This window comes from Stereum hirsutum (genome assembly GCF_000264905.1).
Source record: "Stereum hirsutum FP-91666 SS1 unplaced genomic scaffold STEHIscaffold_4, whole genome shotgun sequence".
Classification (NCBI taxonomy): Eukaryota; Fungi; Basidiomycota; class Agaricomycetes; order Russulales; family Stereaceae; genus Stereum; species Stereum hirsutum.
The window spans coordinates 1,953,388-1,969,965 of record NW_006763134.1 but is presented as its reverse complement, the minus strand read 5'-3'; the positions used below and the strand labels follow the sequence as shown (position 1 = coordinate 1,969,965).

The 16,578-nt window shown below is 51.5% G+C and overlaps 5 protein-coding genes across 5 annotated transcripts; 3 read left to right on the top strand and 2 right to left on the bottom strand.

The window, feature by feature from the left end:
* On the top strand, nucleotides 1-1,880 carry STEHIDRAFT_76150 (DUF706-domain-containing protein). Its single transcript, XM_007301560.1, has 8 exons — nucleotides 1-75; nucleotides 199-335; nucleotides 405-539; nucleotides 624-748; nucleotides 818-970; nucleotides 1,049-1,210; nucleotides 1,291-1,370; nucleotides 1,456-1,880. The coding sequence occupies exons 2-8, from the start codon at nucleotides 254-256 to the stop codon at nucleotides 1,640-1,642; spliced, it is 924 nt and encodes a 307-aa protein (XP_007301622.1). The 5' UTR covers nucleotides 1-75; nucleotides 199-253; the 3' UTR covers nucleotides 1,643-1,880.
* An 861-nt stretch (nucleotides 1,881-2,741) lies between these two features.
* STEHIDRAFT_53519 (uncharacterized protein) lies at nucleotides 2,742-3,193 on the bottom strand (the record flags this gene model as incomplete). Its single annotated transcript, XM_007301506.1, has 3 exons — nucleotides 2,742-2,788; nucleotides 2,897-2,991; nucleotides 3,102-3,193. Coding segments are annotated over 3 exons (234 nt in total), but the record flags the coding sequence as incomplete, so codon positions are not given.
* Nucleotides 3,194-3,563: 370 nt separating this feature from the next.
* STEHIDRAFT_154902 (uncharacterized protein) lies at nucleotides 3,564-6,077 on the bottom strand (the record flags this gene model as incomplete). Its single annotated transcript, XM_007302039.1, has 9 exons — nucleotides 3,564-3,723; nucleotides 3,785-3,999; nucleotides 4,056-4,792; nucleotides 4,848-4,963; nucleotides 5,028-5,194; nucleotides 5,254-5,485; nucleotides 5,545-5,624; nucleotides 5,704-5,904; nucleotides 5,967-6,077. The coding sequence occupies 9 exons, from the start codon at nucleotides 6,075-6,077 to the stop codon at nucleotides 3,564-3,566; spliced, it is 2,019 nt and encodes a 672-aa protein (XP_007302101.1).
* Nucleotides 6,078-6,356: 279 nt separating this feature from the next.
* Nucleotides 6,357-7,503, top strand: STEHIDRAFT_129720 (uncharacterized protein; the record flags this gene model as incomplete). Its single annotated transcript, XM_007302038.1, has 7 exons — nucleotides 6,357-6,639; nucleotides 6,699-6,745; nucleotides 6,798-6,995; nucleotides 7,063-7,119; nucleotides 7,181-7,247; nucleotides 7,306-7,403; nucleotides 7,468-7,503. 7 exons carry the CDS (start codon nucleotides 6,357-6,359, stop codon nucleotides 7,501-7,503), a joined length of 786 nt encoding a protein of 261 aa, XP_007302100.1.
* A 2,000-nt stretch (nucleotides 7,504-9,503) lies between these two features.
* Nucleotides 9,504-16,301, top strand: STEHIDRAFT_76141 (uncharacterized protein). The gene is made up of 20 exons (XM_007301559.1): nucleotides 9,504-9,608; nucleotides 9,675-9,996; nucleotides 10,057-10,427; nucleotides 10,486-11,028; nucleotides 11,104-11,304; nucleotides 11,374-11,676; nucleotides 11,746-12,082; nucleotides 12,136-12,225; nucleotides 12,291-12,398; nucleotides 12,461-12,647; nucleotides 12,712-12,868; nucleotides 12,926-13,554; nucleotides 13,616-13,692; nucleotides 13,751-13,836; nucleotides 13,897-13,990; nucleotides 14,046-14,291; nucleotides 14,344-14,972; nucleotides 15,041-15,756; nucleotides 15,819-15,983; nucleotides 16,046-16,301. The coding sequence occupies exons 1-20, from the start codon at nucleotides 9,510-9,512 to the stop codon at nucleotides 16,284-16,286; spliced, it is 5,601 nt and encodes a 1,866-aa protein (XP_007301621.1). The 5' UTR covers nucleotides 9,504-9,509; the 3' UTR covers nucleotides 16,287-16,301.
* The last annotated feature ends 277 nt before the right edge of the window (nucleotides 16,302-16,578 follow it).

The following is a 16,578-nucleotide window of genomic DNA, read 5'->3' as shown; positions in this document are numbered from 1 at the left end:
CTTTGGCCCCTCGATCCGCTTGCATCTGTATAACTCCCGCCGGATTTTCCCCTTATCGAATTGATTGTCCAAGCGGTTAGTGACACCACAGGCCCACACTGCGCGTTGATGTCGATCACCTCCTCGAGTCGTGGTGCCTTTGCCATTGTTTCATGATTGACGCTGACGTCTCTTGTATATATACGACCTTGTCTATAGGAACGTCTCTTTGCCGCCTATCTACCCGACATCTTTCCATTTCCTACCTTCAGCCATGCATATCATCTACGCTCCTGAGGAGGCCATGAACCGCGACGGAAAGGCTTTCGATGAAGTCTCCGACGCCGTCGATGAAGGTCAGTCGAAAATTTCAGCCACAGTGCTAACTATAAACTCAACTTTATATTCTTTTTATTTTAAAATAGTCAACGTCCTTAAGTTGAAGCAGAAGCAAGCATGGGACGAGAAGTCTAAGTTTGACACTGAGAAAGATAAGGCCACGTTCAGGAATTACGAGGAGGCTTGCGACCGCGTCAAAAACTTCTACAAGGAGCAACACGGTAGGTCTCCTGCGCCACTTACCCTTCATTCCTTCATGGCATAAACGCTAACGAACGTTTGTCTGAACTTTATATTGCCTATAGAGAAGCAGACCGTGGACTTCAACATCAAGTCTCGTGTTGAATTCAAGCAGAAGAAGAGAGCCCGTATGGGTATCTGGGACGCCATGGAGATGCTCAACAAGCTTGTGGACGAGTCAGACCCCGATGTACGTCGAACACCTTTCGTGGTCTCTTTACCCCCCGTCGGACACTCTAATAACATCGTGGCTTTACAGACAAGCGTTTCTCAGATCGAGCATCTGCTCCAGACCGCCGAGGCTATGCGTCGCGACAACAAGCCGGACTGGATGCAAGTCACCGGTCTCGTCCACGACCTTGGCAAACTTCTATTCATGTTCGGGTCTGAGGGACAGTGGGATGTCGTCGGCGTGAGTAGACTATTCATATCGCCTCGATGTGCTTGGTACTCGATCTTAATATCTTCGATTGCCTGATGGGTGGTACAGGATACCTTCGTCGTCGGCTGTGGCTTCTCCGAGAAGATCATATACCCCGAGACGTTCAAGGGTAACCCAGACTACAATGACCCCGTCTTTTCGTCCGAGTATGGGATTTACCAGCCGCACTGTGGATTGGACAACGTTATGCTTTCATGGGGACACGATGAGGTTAGTCTGACATTCATCTAGGCTTCATCCACAATCAATACTTCTCTTTTCGATGATGATACTGACGGCCGGTTGCATAGTACCTCTACCACGTCCTCAAAGCCCAAAGCTCCCTCCCCGAGGAAGGTCTCGCCATGATCCGCTACCACAGCTTCTACCCGTACGTCTTCTCTCCTTCGTTACATTTCCCTCCTCCACCGCCCCTGAACATTCATGCCCATCATCGACATCCCTCCATTCCACAGATGGCACCGCGAAGGCGCCTACGCCCACCTCACGAACGAGAAAGACCTCAAATCCCTCGCAGCCGTGAAAGCGTTCAACCCGTACGACCTCTACTCCAAGGACGATGACCCCGTCGACCCGGTCAAGTTGAGGCCGTACTATGAGGGATTGATCGCGAAGTACTTCCCTGAGGAGATTGACTGGTAGATGGAGGGGTTTCCTTGGAGTGGTGGTGGCGGGAAATAGACGGTGGCAGCATATGATGGCGATTCGGGATGTAAAGCGGGTGCTTTCTGTATGATCTGTGTATATTAGACGATTTCGTTCTTTTTTCTCCATTTCCTTTCGACATGTCTCTTGCTTGTTCTCGTTCTCGTCCTCGTTACACCTTATATATAGATGTTGAGACGCCTAACACAGCCAGCGGTTGTTGTCTCTACTCTCGTCCTTCATACCTTGCCCGACAAGTACGAAACTTCAAGCCTCAAGCTTCATAGCTCGAGCACGTTTTGACGGAACAGTCGCAGCGTCCGAGCGCCCAGCATCGACGCGGATCGCCCAGAACCACCAGCTCAACGCCTCGAGCGCTCAAACCAGATAAAATATTTGTGCCGAAGTATTCTACTGTAACGGTGCACGTCAGTCAGACGGGATAATTGACGTTCACGAATCGCCGAGCTTCTTGACAATACGCAGGCAGAAAAGCATCATGCTGTACATTTTCGGAACACAATGCTTATACAGCGCCCGAGAGGAGTACACAGGATCACTGAGGGCGTCACCCACCATAAATCCACGGAGGAGCAAGATTGATTCTTAGCGCTTGCGCCACAGGTCAGTCCAACCGGTTATAAACAATGGTGCGCGGTGCAGCCATGTCCATCGAGAAAGCAGACCGAGGATACAGCCTGAAGGAATAGGTTTCTAAGGGCCGAGGAATTCGACTATAGCTTGAGATATCATGCGTCGACAAATACCGCGTTTCGGTTGACGCCATAGTAGAAGGATGGGTGTCGTAGTCGTACGGGGTGGCGTACGAAGGCTCGAAAGACGTATTGAAAGTGGAGACGCATGGTAGTTGGATTAGGGACGATGGTGAGGGGAGCGACAAGGAGAAGTAGACAGAGCCTAACCCGATAATATCTTGTCCTGTTCTGCTCCAAGAGTTTGGCTCGCCGTCGCCGTTGTCTCTCGCCAAGGGCCAACACCACATTAGTCGTATAAACCAGATACAATTGACACGGACCGCGCATCACATGTCAAATCAATACTCTTACACAGCAACGACGACAAAGCAGAACGAGAACTATGACTGGGCCATGTAATCCCTCTTGTCTTTTGTGCGCTCCATGGCTGAAGAACGAAAGGACGATATGTCATCAGCACTGTGAAAAGGAAAAGACCAGAACGGCCAGCACGCAAGCGTAGGGTGTGGATGGCGCAGAGAGAGCCAAGACGCACGGTTATAATGGAGAAGTTTTTCGATGAGGTCGACGTGGGTCAAGACCATCCGCCGACAACAGTATCGCTTCAGTTGCAGCTCGTCCAGCGCCTCACTAAGCACGCGTGTCGACCAATCCATAATTGTGCATTTGATGATTTCGAATAACATGTCCGTGATGTGTCAGTCAGATGTGCAAGAGGAAGAGTAGCGAAAGAGCCGCACCCTTCGCTCTTGTCCTGCGAAAGCAGTTCAAGGTAGGCATTCCATTTGTCACCGATGACCTTTCCACACGAGAAACAGCGAACTGGAATGATCTAGTAGTGCATATGCGAACAACGTGAGAGGGTAGCAGAAAGGTAAGAGACCGTATACGCACCATGCTGGAAGGCTGGTGAAGAGAGTTGCGCGTAAAGTCGAGAAATTCGGATTCATGGGAGGCGGCGGAAATAGCCGTGTGGCCCATGCGCCGAGTTTTGGCGCATCCGTTCTGTGGCATGGACACCAGCGCCTATGTGTCGTTCTTTCTGAGGACTGCACAAGCAACGAAAGGTACCACGACATTTATTCAACTCATTACAAGATCTCATACACAGTCGCTATAAGCTCATAAAAGATCGATATCACTAGATCTCTAAGGGTCGTACGTAATACAACTAACGCGCTGGTCCAACGCTGGTCCAGAGTTCACTTCTTCATCACCTTCGCGAACCCTTGCTCTAGCCACAGTTTCTCCGTTTCTTTGAGGTTTTTATTGCTACCAGGAGGGAGAAGAGCGACCGCGTGAGGAACATAAGGAGGGCTTTGTGGGTCCCGCTCATGGTTATGGCCTTCTCGCAGGTCGTTTCTGCGATGTCTTCATATGGATGTGAGTAGACCATCAGAACGAAGGAGTGAGAAGGACTAACTCATGCTTCAGATGGACCACCAGTTCCGGCATTAAAAGCGACATCCTCTTGTTAGCAGGACAGAATAAACACTGCCAGAGCGAGAGCTTCTCATGAGCCTCGCGTGAGGTCTTCTCGGTCTCCTTCGTGAGGGTCCGAGCGAGCTTCGTCTCTTCCTCGCCTGCAAGTCGTAGATCAAGGTTTCCTGTGATATGCGTTGTTGACATGTGGTGAAACTGCAAGAAAAAATCAGTGCGCGGTTGAGGAAATGCTACCCATAAAAACAACACACAGCAGTACGCCAACCCATTATCATGCCCCGAACCTTGTTCTTACATGAATGACACTGCACGAAGAAACCCGCCTGGTCCATGTCCTGTGCTCTTCCCTGGGCGGGGTCTATACTGCCCAGCTCCATCAGGTGCTTCATGGCTCCCGAATCCCAATGGAGTTTCAGGTGCCCGAATTTCCAAGGGGCGAACTGGAATACCTCACGGACAGCGTAGTCATAAGCACCACCGGGAACCTTTTCGAGTAGGCACAACTTTCTAGGCGTAAAACGATCGCACAAGCATGGATGCATGGCGGTTATGGATGTGAGGGGATTCGTCTTCCCAGCATTACATGAATCATGGTAACACATGAAGAGGGCAAGGGGGTGGTCCTTCAGCGATTGATCCCTGTGTTGCTTTACGACGGAGGGGAAGTTTCGGGACAAACGCCATTCAAAGTCTCGTCGAAGCTTTTGGACCGTCAACTTCCCGCGTATGGTATCGAGCACCTCTGGACTAAGCTCGCCGGCGCCAGGGAACTGGCGGATTTTGTCCTTTACGTCCGAGTCCATGGCGAAATTGGCATAGTGACAGGAAGGAATGTTGGCGAGGTCCTCGTCAGAGGTCGCCACCTCTTCTATCAGGGACTTTAGTTGAACAAGGCGCAGAACCAGCACGTCTTTGCGGCGGTGTTCTGCCACTTTGATACACAGGTCATTTAGTATAGGATTGAGCTCCTTGCGCAGGTCGCTCCATTCTGAATGACTCGGCGTCAGTAAGAGTACAGAGGTACAGGAAAGCAAGGAACGAACCTTTGTCTACGAATTGGCGCTCCTGATTGACGCTTTGCCTCTGACGCACCAAAGAGGTGTATACTTCCACATTCAAGACGTCGTCGAATCCTGCTTCGGTTAATTTCGCCTTGATGCTATTTCAGTCGTCCATCATTGTAGTCTTCATTTCGGTGATAAATTCGAGAGAGAATGGCTTACGCTTCCCACCGCTTCTCCACAGCCGCTTTCCTCTTGCTCTCCCGTTCTCGTTCCAACTTGAGCGACAATTCGAGGTTCTTCTGGTAGGCCTTCTGCTCGATGGCATGCCGTTCCTCGGCTGCGACCGTATACCGGCCGTATAGCCACACGGAATGGACACCGTTGTTCTATCACAGGAAGGCAGTATGTGAGAAAAGCGATAAACGATAAATACGGCGCATGCTACCTCCTTGGCTCTTTGCCCTACAATGAGTCCCATCATCTTAGCTAGTTCCCCTACCGACATCCCGGGAACTACTTCCTTCAGGAGTTTAATTTCTCTCACCGCGTATCGAGTTGCGCCTCTGATTAGTCCATAATGATAGCGCCTCTCGTCAGGTTGCCAGATTTTGATGGCCATCAGTTTTTCATAGCCGTACATATTCGGCATAAGAAAGTTAGGAAGGGTCGCTCTGTAGCTGAAGAGTGGCGCGATTACGTCAGGTGAGAGATGTTGTGGAGAACAAGGAGCACATACTGGGTCTTGATACAACGGCGGCACAAACGTTCTCGTGCAGCCCATAACACCGTGTTGTAACCATCGTCCTCGCCACACCGCTACATATTGCATGAAATCAATAATATGATCGCGTTGACAATCAGTACGAGAGAGGGAGATAAGTCTCAAGAGGCATACTTCGCAGTGTTGATCCATCATCAGGCTAACGTATCGTCGGAGATCTAGATCATCTGGGCAGGGCGGTAACCCCTCACTCTGCTCGTTTTGAGCGGCTTGTTTCCAGCAAGATGAAGCAGAACGGCTGAAGAAAACACCATGAAGCCATTTATTGGCTCGACTGAGATTGAGAAGGTCAACGAGGTCGCAGTAGGACCCGACCTTCCGTCGTAAATTTGATCAGCTCACAACCAGATGTGTAGAGTAGGTGGCAGTGAACGTACCTCGAGGAATAGCTCGACCGATAGATTTGCTACCGCGCACTTAACTACTTGGCGTTCATCTGGGGTTTCTTTCACTACCTTCCTTTTTTTAGATTTATTCGCACCCAACATTTTGGGCTGTGCCCCATTAGTGGAAACAGAGGCGACTGTTGGATCCTGCGACTCTTTTTTCGCTGTGGTGGATCGCCTGGAGCTCCTACGGGGCGGCATCTGTGACGAAAACGAGATTGTGCTGAGGAACCAGTCGTGATGGCGTCGAGACAGGAAAGAACGCGTCGCGCTTATCTTGACGCGACGCGTCTAATTTGTTTTTGTTCGATGCTTTGGTTCTGTTTGGCTCTGTTCGGTTCCGTGAGCTCGCCACAGTCCCACGACGGTAACCTCTTCTCAATGCCACCACCACCAACGCCACACCGAACACCCCTCCGTCGCGTCTCTCAAGGCTCACTCTTCCGTCTCTCTCGTTCAGACCAGGCCGATCCGTCTGCGCCCTACGGACTGGGGTTTCTTGATCCTGCACTTGCAGAACTAGCTGACGAGGCAGAAGCGCTATATTCTAATGTCGAAGGGCTGAAGCAGCTGGGAGCCTCGTTGGAGGAGTTTAATGAGAGTTTTGCGAGTTGGTTATATGTGATGAACATGAATGCTTTGACGGTAGACTGGCCACAGGTGCGTACTTCCAATCTACCAGAGAGACAGGGTAGTTCTGAGCGTAGCTGCCTGGATGAATAGGCCCCGACCGAGGCTTCGTTCGAGTTGGCGAAACGAAGAGCAGGTACGTTCATTTGATTCTCTCCACCTACTCTTGCATGAACCACACGTGCTGCAGAGAAAGACGCGCGAGCTGCTCTCTCAGCTCTACAGTCGCCTAGCCCTGAGAAAACCACGACCGAAACACTCGGGGATACGACAATAGGAGACACCACCATGGCGGAGACTACTCTCCAGTCGGGGACGAAGTCTGCTACAAAGATAATGAAGAAGAAGGGCAAGCCAAAGATGACTGCGAAAGAGAAGAAGGAACGTTCGGTGAGTGTTACGAATTTCAATCGACTGGTTCTGCTCCTGAACCGCGAATGGGCCCATGGCGTTGCAGATCCTGGTTGACAAGGCAGTCTCGTGTTTGCCGCTCGAATTTCGTGGTAGCGATCCTGTGCGTATATTTTCATTTGCTTTGCACGCTCCATAGCAGCATGCTCATACACCACACGTAGGGCCTACGTCGAAATATTGATACTATCGTTGAACACCTCATGGACAACGAAGGACGTGGTGTCAAGAGTAGGCATCTGAGTTTTCATCCTTGCACTATAGCTTTCATTGATTCGCAACTTTACAGTTCTCGATCTTATCAGACCCGATTGCAACCAAGCTCGCGTCAACAAATGTCTCATCGCGCTCGTCAACCGTAAGATCGTTCTAAAGGAGAACAGCACGGTAGGTCTCATTGTCCTATATGGGCTCTCACAAAAGGTCCTTCACGCTGACATTGTCCCACCAGGGGACTGTATTATACCATTGGCAAGGCATTCCCTGATAACGTTACCTTCCCGTCCTCGATGTATCTTCCTGTATCATCTGCGACCCCCTGTGTATCTTTAGCCGCGGCAGGATATATACCCGTGCTCATGGAGCGCACACGTAGTGCAAACCCGTACAAGGAACAGGCGTTCGCGTAGAACATCCGTCTTTGGGGCATGCAACATGGCTACGTGGATGGGGAGGCAGCTCTTGACACTCAAGGGGTCTCATCCGGCGTGCGAGGACCTTGACGACAAAACAAATTCGTGGAACATCGTCACAACGATTAGGACAATCGCACACAGGAAAACATATTGACCAACTTAGGGGCGCCATAATAGACCACCGACCCTAAAATCAACAAGGCCGCAACGGTAGCGACGATAGCGACGGCAACGGGATTAGAGAGTTTGCGGAGCGTAGAAGCTGCACTCAGCCTGCCTGAAAAATTCTGAATATATTCAAGAGTATTGTCTAAACAGACTGCCGCTTATCTTAGAACTATTTATCGCGGGAAGCGGAGGATGATGACAGTACATGGTGAACAGAATTTAGCAGAGGTGGTCTCCGGCAACGAAGGTTGACACTCGGGATGATCCGGATGATCCCAAGCCACGGTCACGTGCAGTCAGGTTCACCAAGACGCGTCTGGAATTCAATTGTCTCGCATTTTGACCGTCGACGTCCATCCTTCCTACTCTTCCACTCTCCCTCATAATCAGTCATGCCTCCGAAGACTTCTTCAACAAGACAGGCGACTAAGAGACAACCTGTGAGGTCGAAAACTATCACTCAGATTTCCACTCCCGACGAACTAGCAGACAAACTCGCGTTGAAACTGGCTATCTCCAATGGAACACCCAGCGACGATCTTTCACCAGAAGAAACGGAGAAGAAACGCATAGGTGCAATGCGCATAATCAATGCCACCTCTCAAGCGCTTAGCGCCATCGTCCAATCCGGCTGGAAAGCCTCGAAACCTGAGCCACAGACGAAGGGACCGGAGCCATCGACGTTGCTAGTAGACGGTCGGACGGCATTAAGGGACCTACGGGGTGTTAGTCCGGGTAGCCTGAATACGGAGAGGGCGGCATCTAGTCTTTCCGGAAAATTCATCGCGTTGGAATTGGTGAGTGCATTGCTTCGATGTCGAATGCCGTTTTGGTTAACTAGTCACTGCAGTATGAAGAGGCGCTAGATATTTTGAGCGACATGCACGAGAACCTTCCTCCTCTCTATACCTCTGTAGGGACAGTAATCCCACCTCGGTCTCGGTTACCGACGAAAGGCGGCAGACCGGCCGCCTTACCTTCGCTCGCTTTGCAGGATCATCTACAGATCCTGTCCATTCCTCTGCCCTCGCCACAATCCCAGTGGGATCCGACTCTGCTCACACTTCTCACAACATATCTCTCACAGTGCCTTATCTCTATTTCCTACACCATTTTTGCTCAACGGCCCTCTCCAGCCATGAACGACCTCGTATCCTCATTTGCGAAGATTCTTTCTTCCACATCTGAATCGCAAACGAACGCTACCCTCGTTCCATGGATTCAATCTCCAGTGCTCACCCCATGCTTACCGTTTCTTCCTGCAAAGTATCTCGACTCCCTCCTTACCCGGACCTATACTGCCTTGGCCAAATCTTCGTCATCTACCACCGCCATCCCCCAACGAACGATTACCCAACCCCATCCATCGCACATCTTGCTCATTCGAACTTACGGACTACATTGTCTCCTGTTAACAGCTCCGTCGACGATCGCTTCCACGACATTCTGGGACCAAATGGTCAAGTTTGTTGTTCAATTCGCTCGCGCGATCCCCGCACTTCGACTCTCGAATCCGAATACCGATGCCCCCACCCCTCTAGCGTCGGATACTAAGTCCAATGTGGTCAAAGGAAAGAAAGTGGCGGGAACGAAGACAATGGGTGTGAACCGTGCGGTGAAGGGTCCGGAGCCTAGTAAGGAGGATGCTGAGGCTGAGGCGACGAAACAGGCAACAAAGGTGCTTCATGAGATGTATGAGAGGGCTAGACTGCGGGAAGACCACGAGAAGTTCTTGAGTGGGAAGGGGTTCGTCGGATTTTGTGAATATTGGATGGGATTTTGCAAGAGGGTATGTCACAGACTCCCACCGACCTCTCAGCTGCGGCTGCATAGCTCACATGAGTCGTTGACCTAGGCTGGTGATATCAACGCTCTCGACAAAGTGGCCGGTGTCATGCACGCCGTTCAACTAGACGTCTCGTCATCGGCGGCCTCAGTCAACGATTCGTCGCTCCCCGTCAATCCATCGTCATCAACATCTCCATCAAAGTCTGCTTCACATAGCGCCAAGGCAGAGCAAGGAGATACTCCCGAAGAAGATGGACGTTCAAGGTCAAGTAGTCGGCGGCGAGGAGGTGCGGGAGAATCGACCAGCCAGGCGCTCGAGTTGGCGAAAGTATGCGCGTCTCTATCTCAGGCAACAATGCTGCTTGAGACTAACATGAGCGACGACAAAGGTAAGACGCCAAAACCGGAACTGGTTTCAAAAAGGAAACTGACGTAGACATGATTCATAGCCTCGACCGACGACGAAGACCTCTCATCACGCTTGTCCGAAGCACTCTCCGCCATTCTTCGTGCAAGCAAGCTTGTCTCATTGTCACCGCCGAAGACATCGGCTACTCCGTCGTCTTCCGCGACGCCTTCGGCCAGCACTGTCTCGAGTCGAAGTTCAGAGGACGATGTTTCGAGAGCTGAAGCCAAGCTTTTGCGAGCCGTCGAACGACTTCGAAGAGTTACGATCAAGGCACTCGAGTCCTCATCCGCATCATCCCAATCCTCTTCGACGTCAAGTTCAGGCTCCCCTGCAAGAAGCGATCCATTGACAAGGGCAGAGATTGCCCTTCTTCAGGGTATCGTCAACTTCTTGGAAGGCGTTTGCCAAGAGGTATGTGTACCTATGAAATTGGTTTCTTGTTCGGAAAGTTGACATATCGGAATAATAGCGTCCAAACGAAGATACAATTACCTCCGTACTCGATACGCTCTTCATGCTTGCCCGCACTGCGCTCTCTCCTTCCAATCCCGACAGTCATATATCCTCATTCGATATTTTATCCCAGGCCTGCCGCATACTCGGCATCGTCCTTCACGGCACTCACGATCCACCCACATATGTCGCCACCGCCACACCGACGGCAACACCTTCCTCCACCCATACGCCCAACTCCGAACCGTTTCTACCGCCTGACATCCCTCTGAGGGTGTATGCGAATTACATGCGATGCGTGAGCGGTGCGTTTTATAGCTTAGCGGCGATGTTGTATCAGAAGGAGAAGTATGGGGCGGGTAGTAGGTTTTTGAGGCAGGGTTGTGTGCTAGGGAGAGAGGCGTTGATGCTTTGGGGGAAGTGTCAGCTTGAAGGCGTTGGTGGCGATGTTGAAGAGGGCAAGGAAGGAGAGGAGGGGGTGTGGAAGAGTTTACAGGGTGGGATGGGGAAGAGGTGGGAGTTGCTGGGCGTTTGTTATTCGAAAATTGGGGATAGGAAGGTCAGCATTCTCGGCTTCGTAATTTCATTCCAGTCCCATGCTCACCCTGTTTTTGTGACGTGTGACCCATTATAGCTTGCCTACGATGCTTTCATAGACTGCCTCAGATCCTTCAAGGCCAACGACTCCGTTCTGAGTGTCATCAGAGTCAAGGGTGGGAAGGTTGCCTTCGAGACATGTCCGGACTTGAAGCAGGTGGGAATCATTGTCGATCGAGTGACTTACATGGCCACTTGTGAGCTGTTGCGAGATCCTGCAGAGGTATCGCTGCTCTCCGTCTTGCAGCAGCCGGAGAGTTCCACACCCACAGCAGTGCCAACATCAGCACCCACGAAGTCGACCAAGGGCAAACAGAAGGCCGCACCGCTGAATCCAGAACAAGAGAACTGGGCGTGTCTTCTCGGTGCTGTTCTCGAGCGCCAGATCGACAGCCTGGAGAGTTGTAGATGGAAGGATACAGGGAAGACGGCCACCGCAAGGTTGTTGAGCGACTGCATCAGCGTGTACGAGGCGGCGAAGAGGCCTATCAGGAGAGTCGGTGTGTTGCTGAGGTGTTTAGAGTTCGAGTATTATACCGGGAACGTGAAGGGCGTACGGTTTAATCCGGAGACGGTCGGTCAGAACGTGGAGGCGTTATTGTCTGGCTTGGTATGTCACGCTTCCAACGCCGTGGACTCTTTTGCATCGCTTGTTGATTGAATGTATCTTCTCTTATAGGACCTGGGCTTCGATAAAGACCTCTCCCACCTCCGCACTCAATACCAAGCTACCACCCACCTTTGGCTCGCACTCCACGCACATCGTCGACAGGACCCACAGCAAGGCGAATATATCATTCGCCACGTAGATGAAGCTTGTCGGGTCCTCAAGACATTAATCCCCTCGCAACCACCGCCTTCGGCGCAGGTCAGTCCTCAGAAAGCTGCTTCCGGCAAGCCAGCCGCGGCTGCCACGAAGAGAGGAGGCCTGAGAGGTGCGGTGAAGGCACCCGTTGCATCGGCAAAGGCAAGAGTGCAAAGAATGATGAAGAAGGCTCCAGCTAAAGGGGTTAAAGGTATATATCGTTTCTATCTCGATAGATAGCGAAGAGTCTCACATTTAAGATAGATCAGAACGCCGCACCACCCACGCCGGCTGAGGTCATCAACAAGGTCGAAGACAATTTCGACGACTTTCAGAAGGTGGTCAACTTGATCCGTGAGTGACTCGTCTGTAGGGTGTGTTATTGCGCGTTGCTGAGCTTTTCCGCTTTCGCTCTGCAGAAATGACTACCCAGTTGGTGGGGCTACTCGGTTACATTCTTGCAAAGGTTCAGTTGCTGCAAGTTCTCAGACGTCTGTGTCGGCGATATGGGAGCACTGCTGAAGACCGTGAGTCTTGCGATCTTCGAACAACTACCGGCTAAACTCGAAGCTAAACGGATGCGTTTCAGACTACATCAAGGCCTGCATCGACCTCGCCCATGAGTATGTCAAGCTGGGCAGGACTGAGAAGGCAGGAGGGCTATACAATCACGCAGTCGGTCTCGTCAAACAGCCAACTGCAGGCGATCAGCTCCGAATTTTGTTCTTTCTGCGATACACTGAGTCCCTCGCTCTGACCGGAAACGTTCGACAGAGGCATGTTATTTCTTGGTTCAGAATAAAAACCTGTCTAACCTGTTTTCGATTTTCATTTCCTCAGTTCCAGCATGTATTGCGAGGCTTTGGCGCTCTGCGATTCGGTAGACGTGGAAGAGAAGAAGAACATGTCTACTATTGAGCGTATAAGGATACGGACGCAGAAATTGGAGCGCGCTGCTCTTGCTGCTAGCGCATTTTCTGGAATTCAGCTTTCCCGAGTGAGCCTCACATTCGAACTCCTCCTGATATACAGTCACTGAGGGCATTTCTTTCAGGACGATCCCACCACCTCTGTTGTTGGACTCCTTCAAGCACTACGCCTTTGGAATCGTGCCACGAGTGCTCTCGCACGATTGGATCCGCCACCAGAGCCACGCAAGACAGATCCCGAAGCGGATAACCCATTCAACATGACCGAAGTGAAGAACGCTTTGCCCTCTGCCGGTAATGACGCAGCTGCCAAATATGATTCCATGCGTCCGAGACCCAATATGGACGGCCTCGAATGGCGCATCGCCGAGGGCCTTCTATCCACCTTACACTCTCTCGCTCAAGCTTACTTTTCCCAAGGTTCACCTCGCGCTGCGGAATACTTCATTGAGCAGATGCACGATCTTGCTAAATCGCTGAACTGTCCGGCGATGGTGAGCCGCGCATTGGCGAAGAAGGGAGAGCTGAAGCTGCACCTTGGACAGCTTGAGGAGGGACACGAGATGCTGGTGCAGGCTGCGGAGTTGTTGATGGATATGCCAGGTCCAGAGGCAGCTGATATTCGAAGGTTGAAGGGTGATTATAGTCAGTTGAACGAACAGGACAGAGACGCGGAGGCTCTGTACTCCGAGGCAGCAGACATCTTGGAAGAGCTCGACAAGATGTTCTCAGCGATGGACGGGCAAGGTGTCAGGTATGTTGTTTCTCTTCAATAATTCCTTCATAACAACGATATTAATTCTGAGACCCCCCAGGCGCTCCAGTATAACACTACAAGGGGCAGCTGGACCACTTGTTCCTAGTCTGCAGTCTGCAGTGCTTCGGCAACACAGTTCGTCCCTTCGATTTGGTCACGAGCACCGGATTTCTCACATAATTGCTCATTTTAGTCTGGCTCTTGCGTAACGATGTTGGGGAGGAGTATCAAGAACTACTCAACCGCTTCTTAGACTTACCCTCCACCCCAGAAACAAAGGTACGTCCCACTTTCTGTCAGTCAACACCGGATAGCACGGAACTGACGAGCAACCTCAAGGCGGAGGAAACGGCGCTGCTTGCGAAGCTCGCTCTTTATGACGTCCATGACCGCTTCCAAGACGACATCTTTCTCAGCAGCCTCGCGGAGTCTAGTACGTCTCTTTCGCTGCGCCCTCCGCTATGGACTACTCTGACGTTATGTCATAGCTATCGCTCTTCCCATGGGCATGTCCGGCAATAAGTCATACGCTGCATCTGCCTCCGTCCAAGAGATTCTCGGCATCCTGGCCAATGCGGAGAAGCTCTTTTGGTCGAATCTGTCCGCAATCGCACGACGTGGACGAGTGGTTCAGGTTCGCGACGCCGCCGGGTCCTTGGCGCTCATCCAACTTTATCAAACTTCCCTGGGCAAGTCAGGCGCCGAAGGTGCGGTCATGGTAGCCAATCTTCTGGGTAAGCGCTCGAGAATGTTGTTCTATTCGAATTTTGCTGATACGTACGACAGATGCAAGTGCAAGCGTTACTCTTCGACGCGAGATGCTGGAGGTCATACGAAATAAGTTCCCTGATTATGCATCCCTGGATGATCTTCAATGGCCTCGTATCACCAACAACGGGTCACCTATCGCTCCCTCAAAACCCTCGGTCAAGCGCGTTCTTCAATTCGACTCCGATGGTGAAGATGACACCGACGTGGACGCGGCTAGTTTGAAGAAATATTGGGAGTCTGTCCAAGCTCGATATCTCGCGCAGACTCTCGACGCAGAGAGTCTCCTTCGTTCCAAGACCGACCGCCTGCCAGAACACTGGACTGTCGCTCACATTTATATTACCGAGGACAAGAACACGATATTCATCACTCGTCAGCGGGCTGGCCGAGATCCATTAACCTTCTGCCTGCCGCTCAAGGGAAGGAACGCCATGGAGGACGAGGAACATCTCACCTTCAATGACGCTGTCGCTGGACTGAAAGAGATCATCAGGCTCAGTGATGTGAGCGCGAAAGAGGCAATCAACGTCAAGGCTGATGATAAGGATGCGAGGGCAGCTTGGTGGGCCGACCGGACAGAATTGGACCGACGGTTGAAGGAATTGCTCGAAAATATTGAGTTCTGTTGGCTTGGAGTATTTAAGGTCTATTCAATGCGCAATCTGTTTCGTTGTGTGCTCTTGGAGACTGATGATTTTTCACTTACATCCAGACCATTCTAAGCCGACCACATGATATTCCTGCGGACGCCCTGGAAGATCTCCGAGGCCGCCTTGAAGGCCTCTTCCAGCGGAGTCTCGTCTCCCACAGCAAGACCAATAAGAAGCAGAAGTCCCGCGTGCGGCTCGACGAATCCATCGTCGAATGCTTTTCCTACTTGTCGCCAAAATGTCGCGACGAAGAGTTGGAAGACTTCCTCTACTTCATACTGGACCTATACCAATTTCACGGCGTCTCGGTGGCTATCGCTGAAGTCGACGTGGATCATGTCGTTGTGGATCTCCGTACCCTTTTGGAAGAACACACGAGCAGGACTCGAGGCCGAGTCGTGCCCCAAGAGGATAGCCATTTGTTTTTGGTCCTTGACAAGAACGTGTTGGGTTTGCCTTGGGAATCTCTACCGATCCTTCGCGGGCAGAGTGTCAGCAGGATACCAAGTATCGATTTCCTAATTGACCGACTGGACTACGAGGAGTGGCGCCGGAAGGATGCATCGTCTGGTGCTGGCCATTCCCCCATTGACCGTGCGAAAATCAATCCTCGAAGCACATACTACGTGTTGAATCCCAGCGGCGATCTCGCCGCCACCCAAGGCCGGTTCAGCCCCTGGCTCAAGGAGATGCACAGTGTTGGTTGGCAAGGAGTTGTTGGGAAGGCGCCTAGCGAACAACAGGTCCTAAACGCAATGTCTCAAAATGATCTCTTCATGTCCGTCCCTTGCCTTTATCTACTCCATCAGATTTGTTCGGCTAACATGTCCGTTTCTGTAGTTACTTCGGTCATGGCGGTGGCGAACAATATGTCCGTTCCCAAAAGATCCGTCACCTTCCTCGATGTGCTGCGACCATGCTCTGGGGCTGTTCCTCTGGGGACCTCAAGGAACTGGGTGAGTTCGACCGCACAGGCACCCCATATCACTACATTCTGGCTGGATGGTAAGTCTCATCTCTCTCATTCGATGCTCTGAGATATCTGACGACAAATCATCGTAACACAGCCCGACGCTTGTCGCCAATCTATGGGACGTGACAGACCGGGATATCGACAAGTTCGCGCAGTCAGTTTTCGATAAACTCCATCTCACCGCGCGAGACGTCAAGAAGCACTCGTCTGGGAAGTCTTCGTCGGCTAGTGAGACGTCCGTCGTCGCGGCCGTGTCTGAGGCTAGGGAAGCGTGCAAGTTGAAGTATCTGACCGGTGCTGCGCCTGTCGTGTATGGCATACCATTTTACCTGTAGATTCACACTCTCAATCGTATAATACCCTCATCATGTATCATTATTTCGGAGAAGGCATCTGTATCTATACTGTCAGTTTGGTTTGTATCTAAATCTTCAGTGCTGAGTCCGTCATGCGTTCTAGCTCGCGTTTGTTCCTACGTTACGAAACCATCTAAACGGAATCGCATTTGGCTCGTCGGCCGTTTCAACGAGGACGAAGCTGTGGACCATCATTTATGTAGACGAGGACGTCGAAGTCTGTACGTGCCTGACGAAGGCGAGGTCGACGTTGTAAATAAGATGGCGTTCT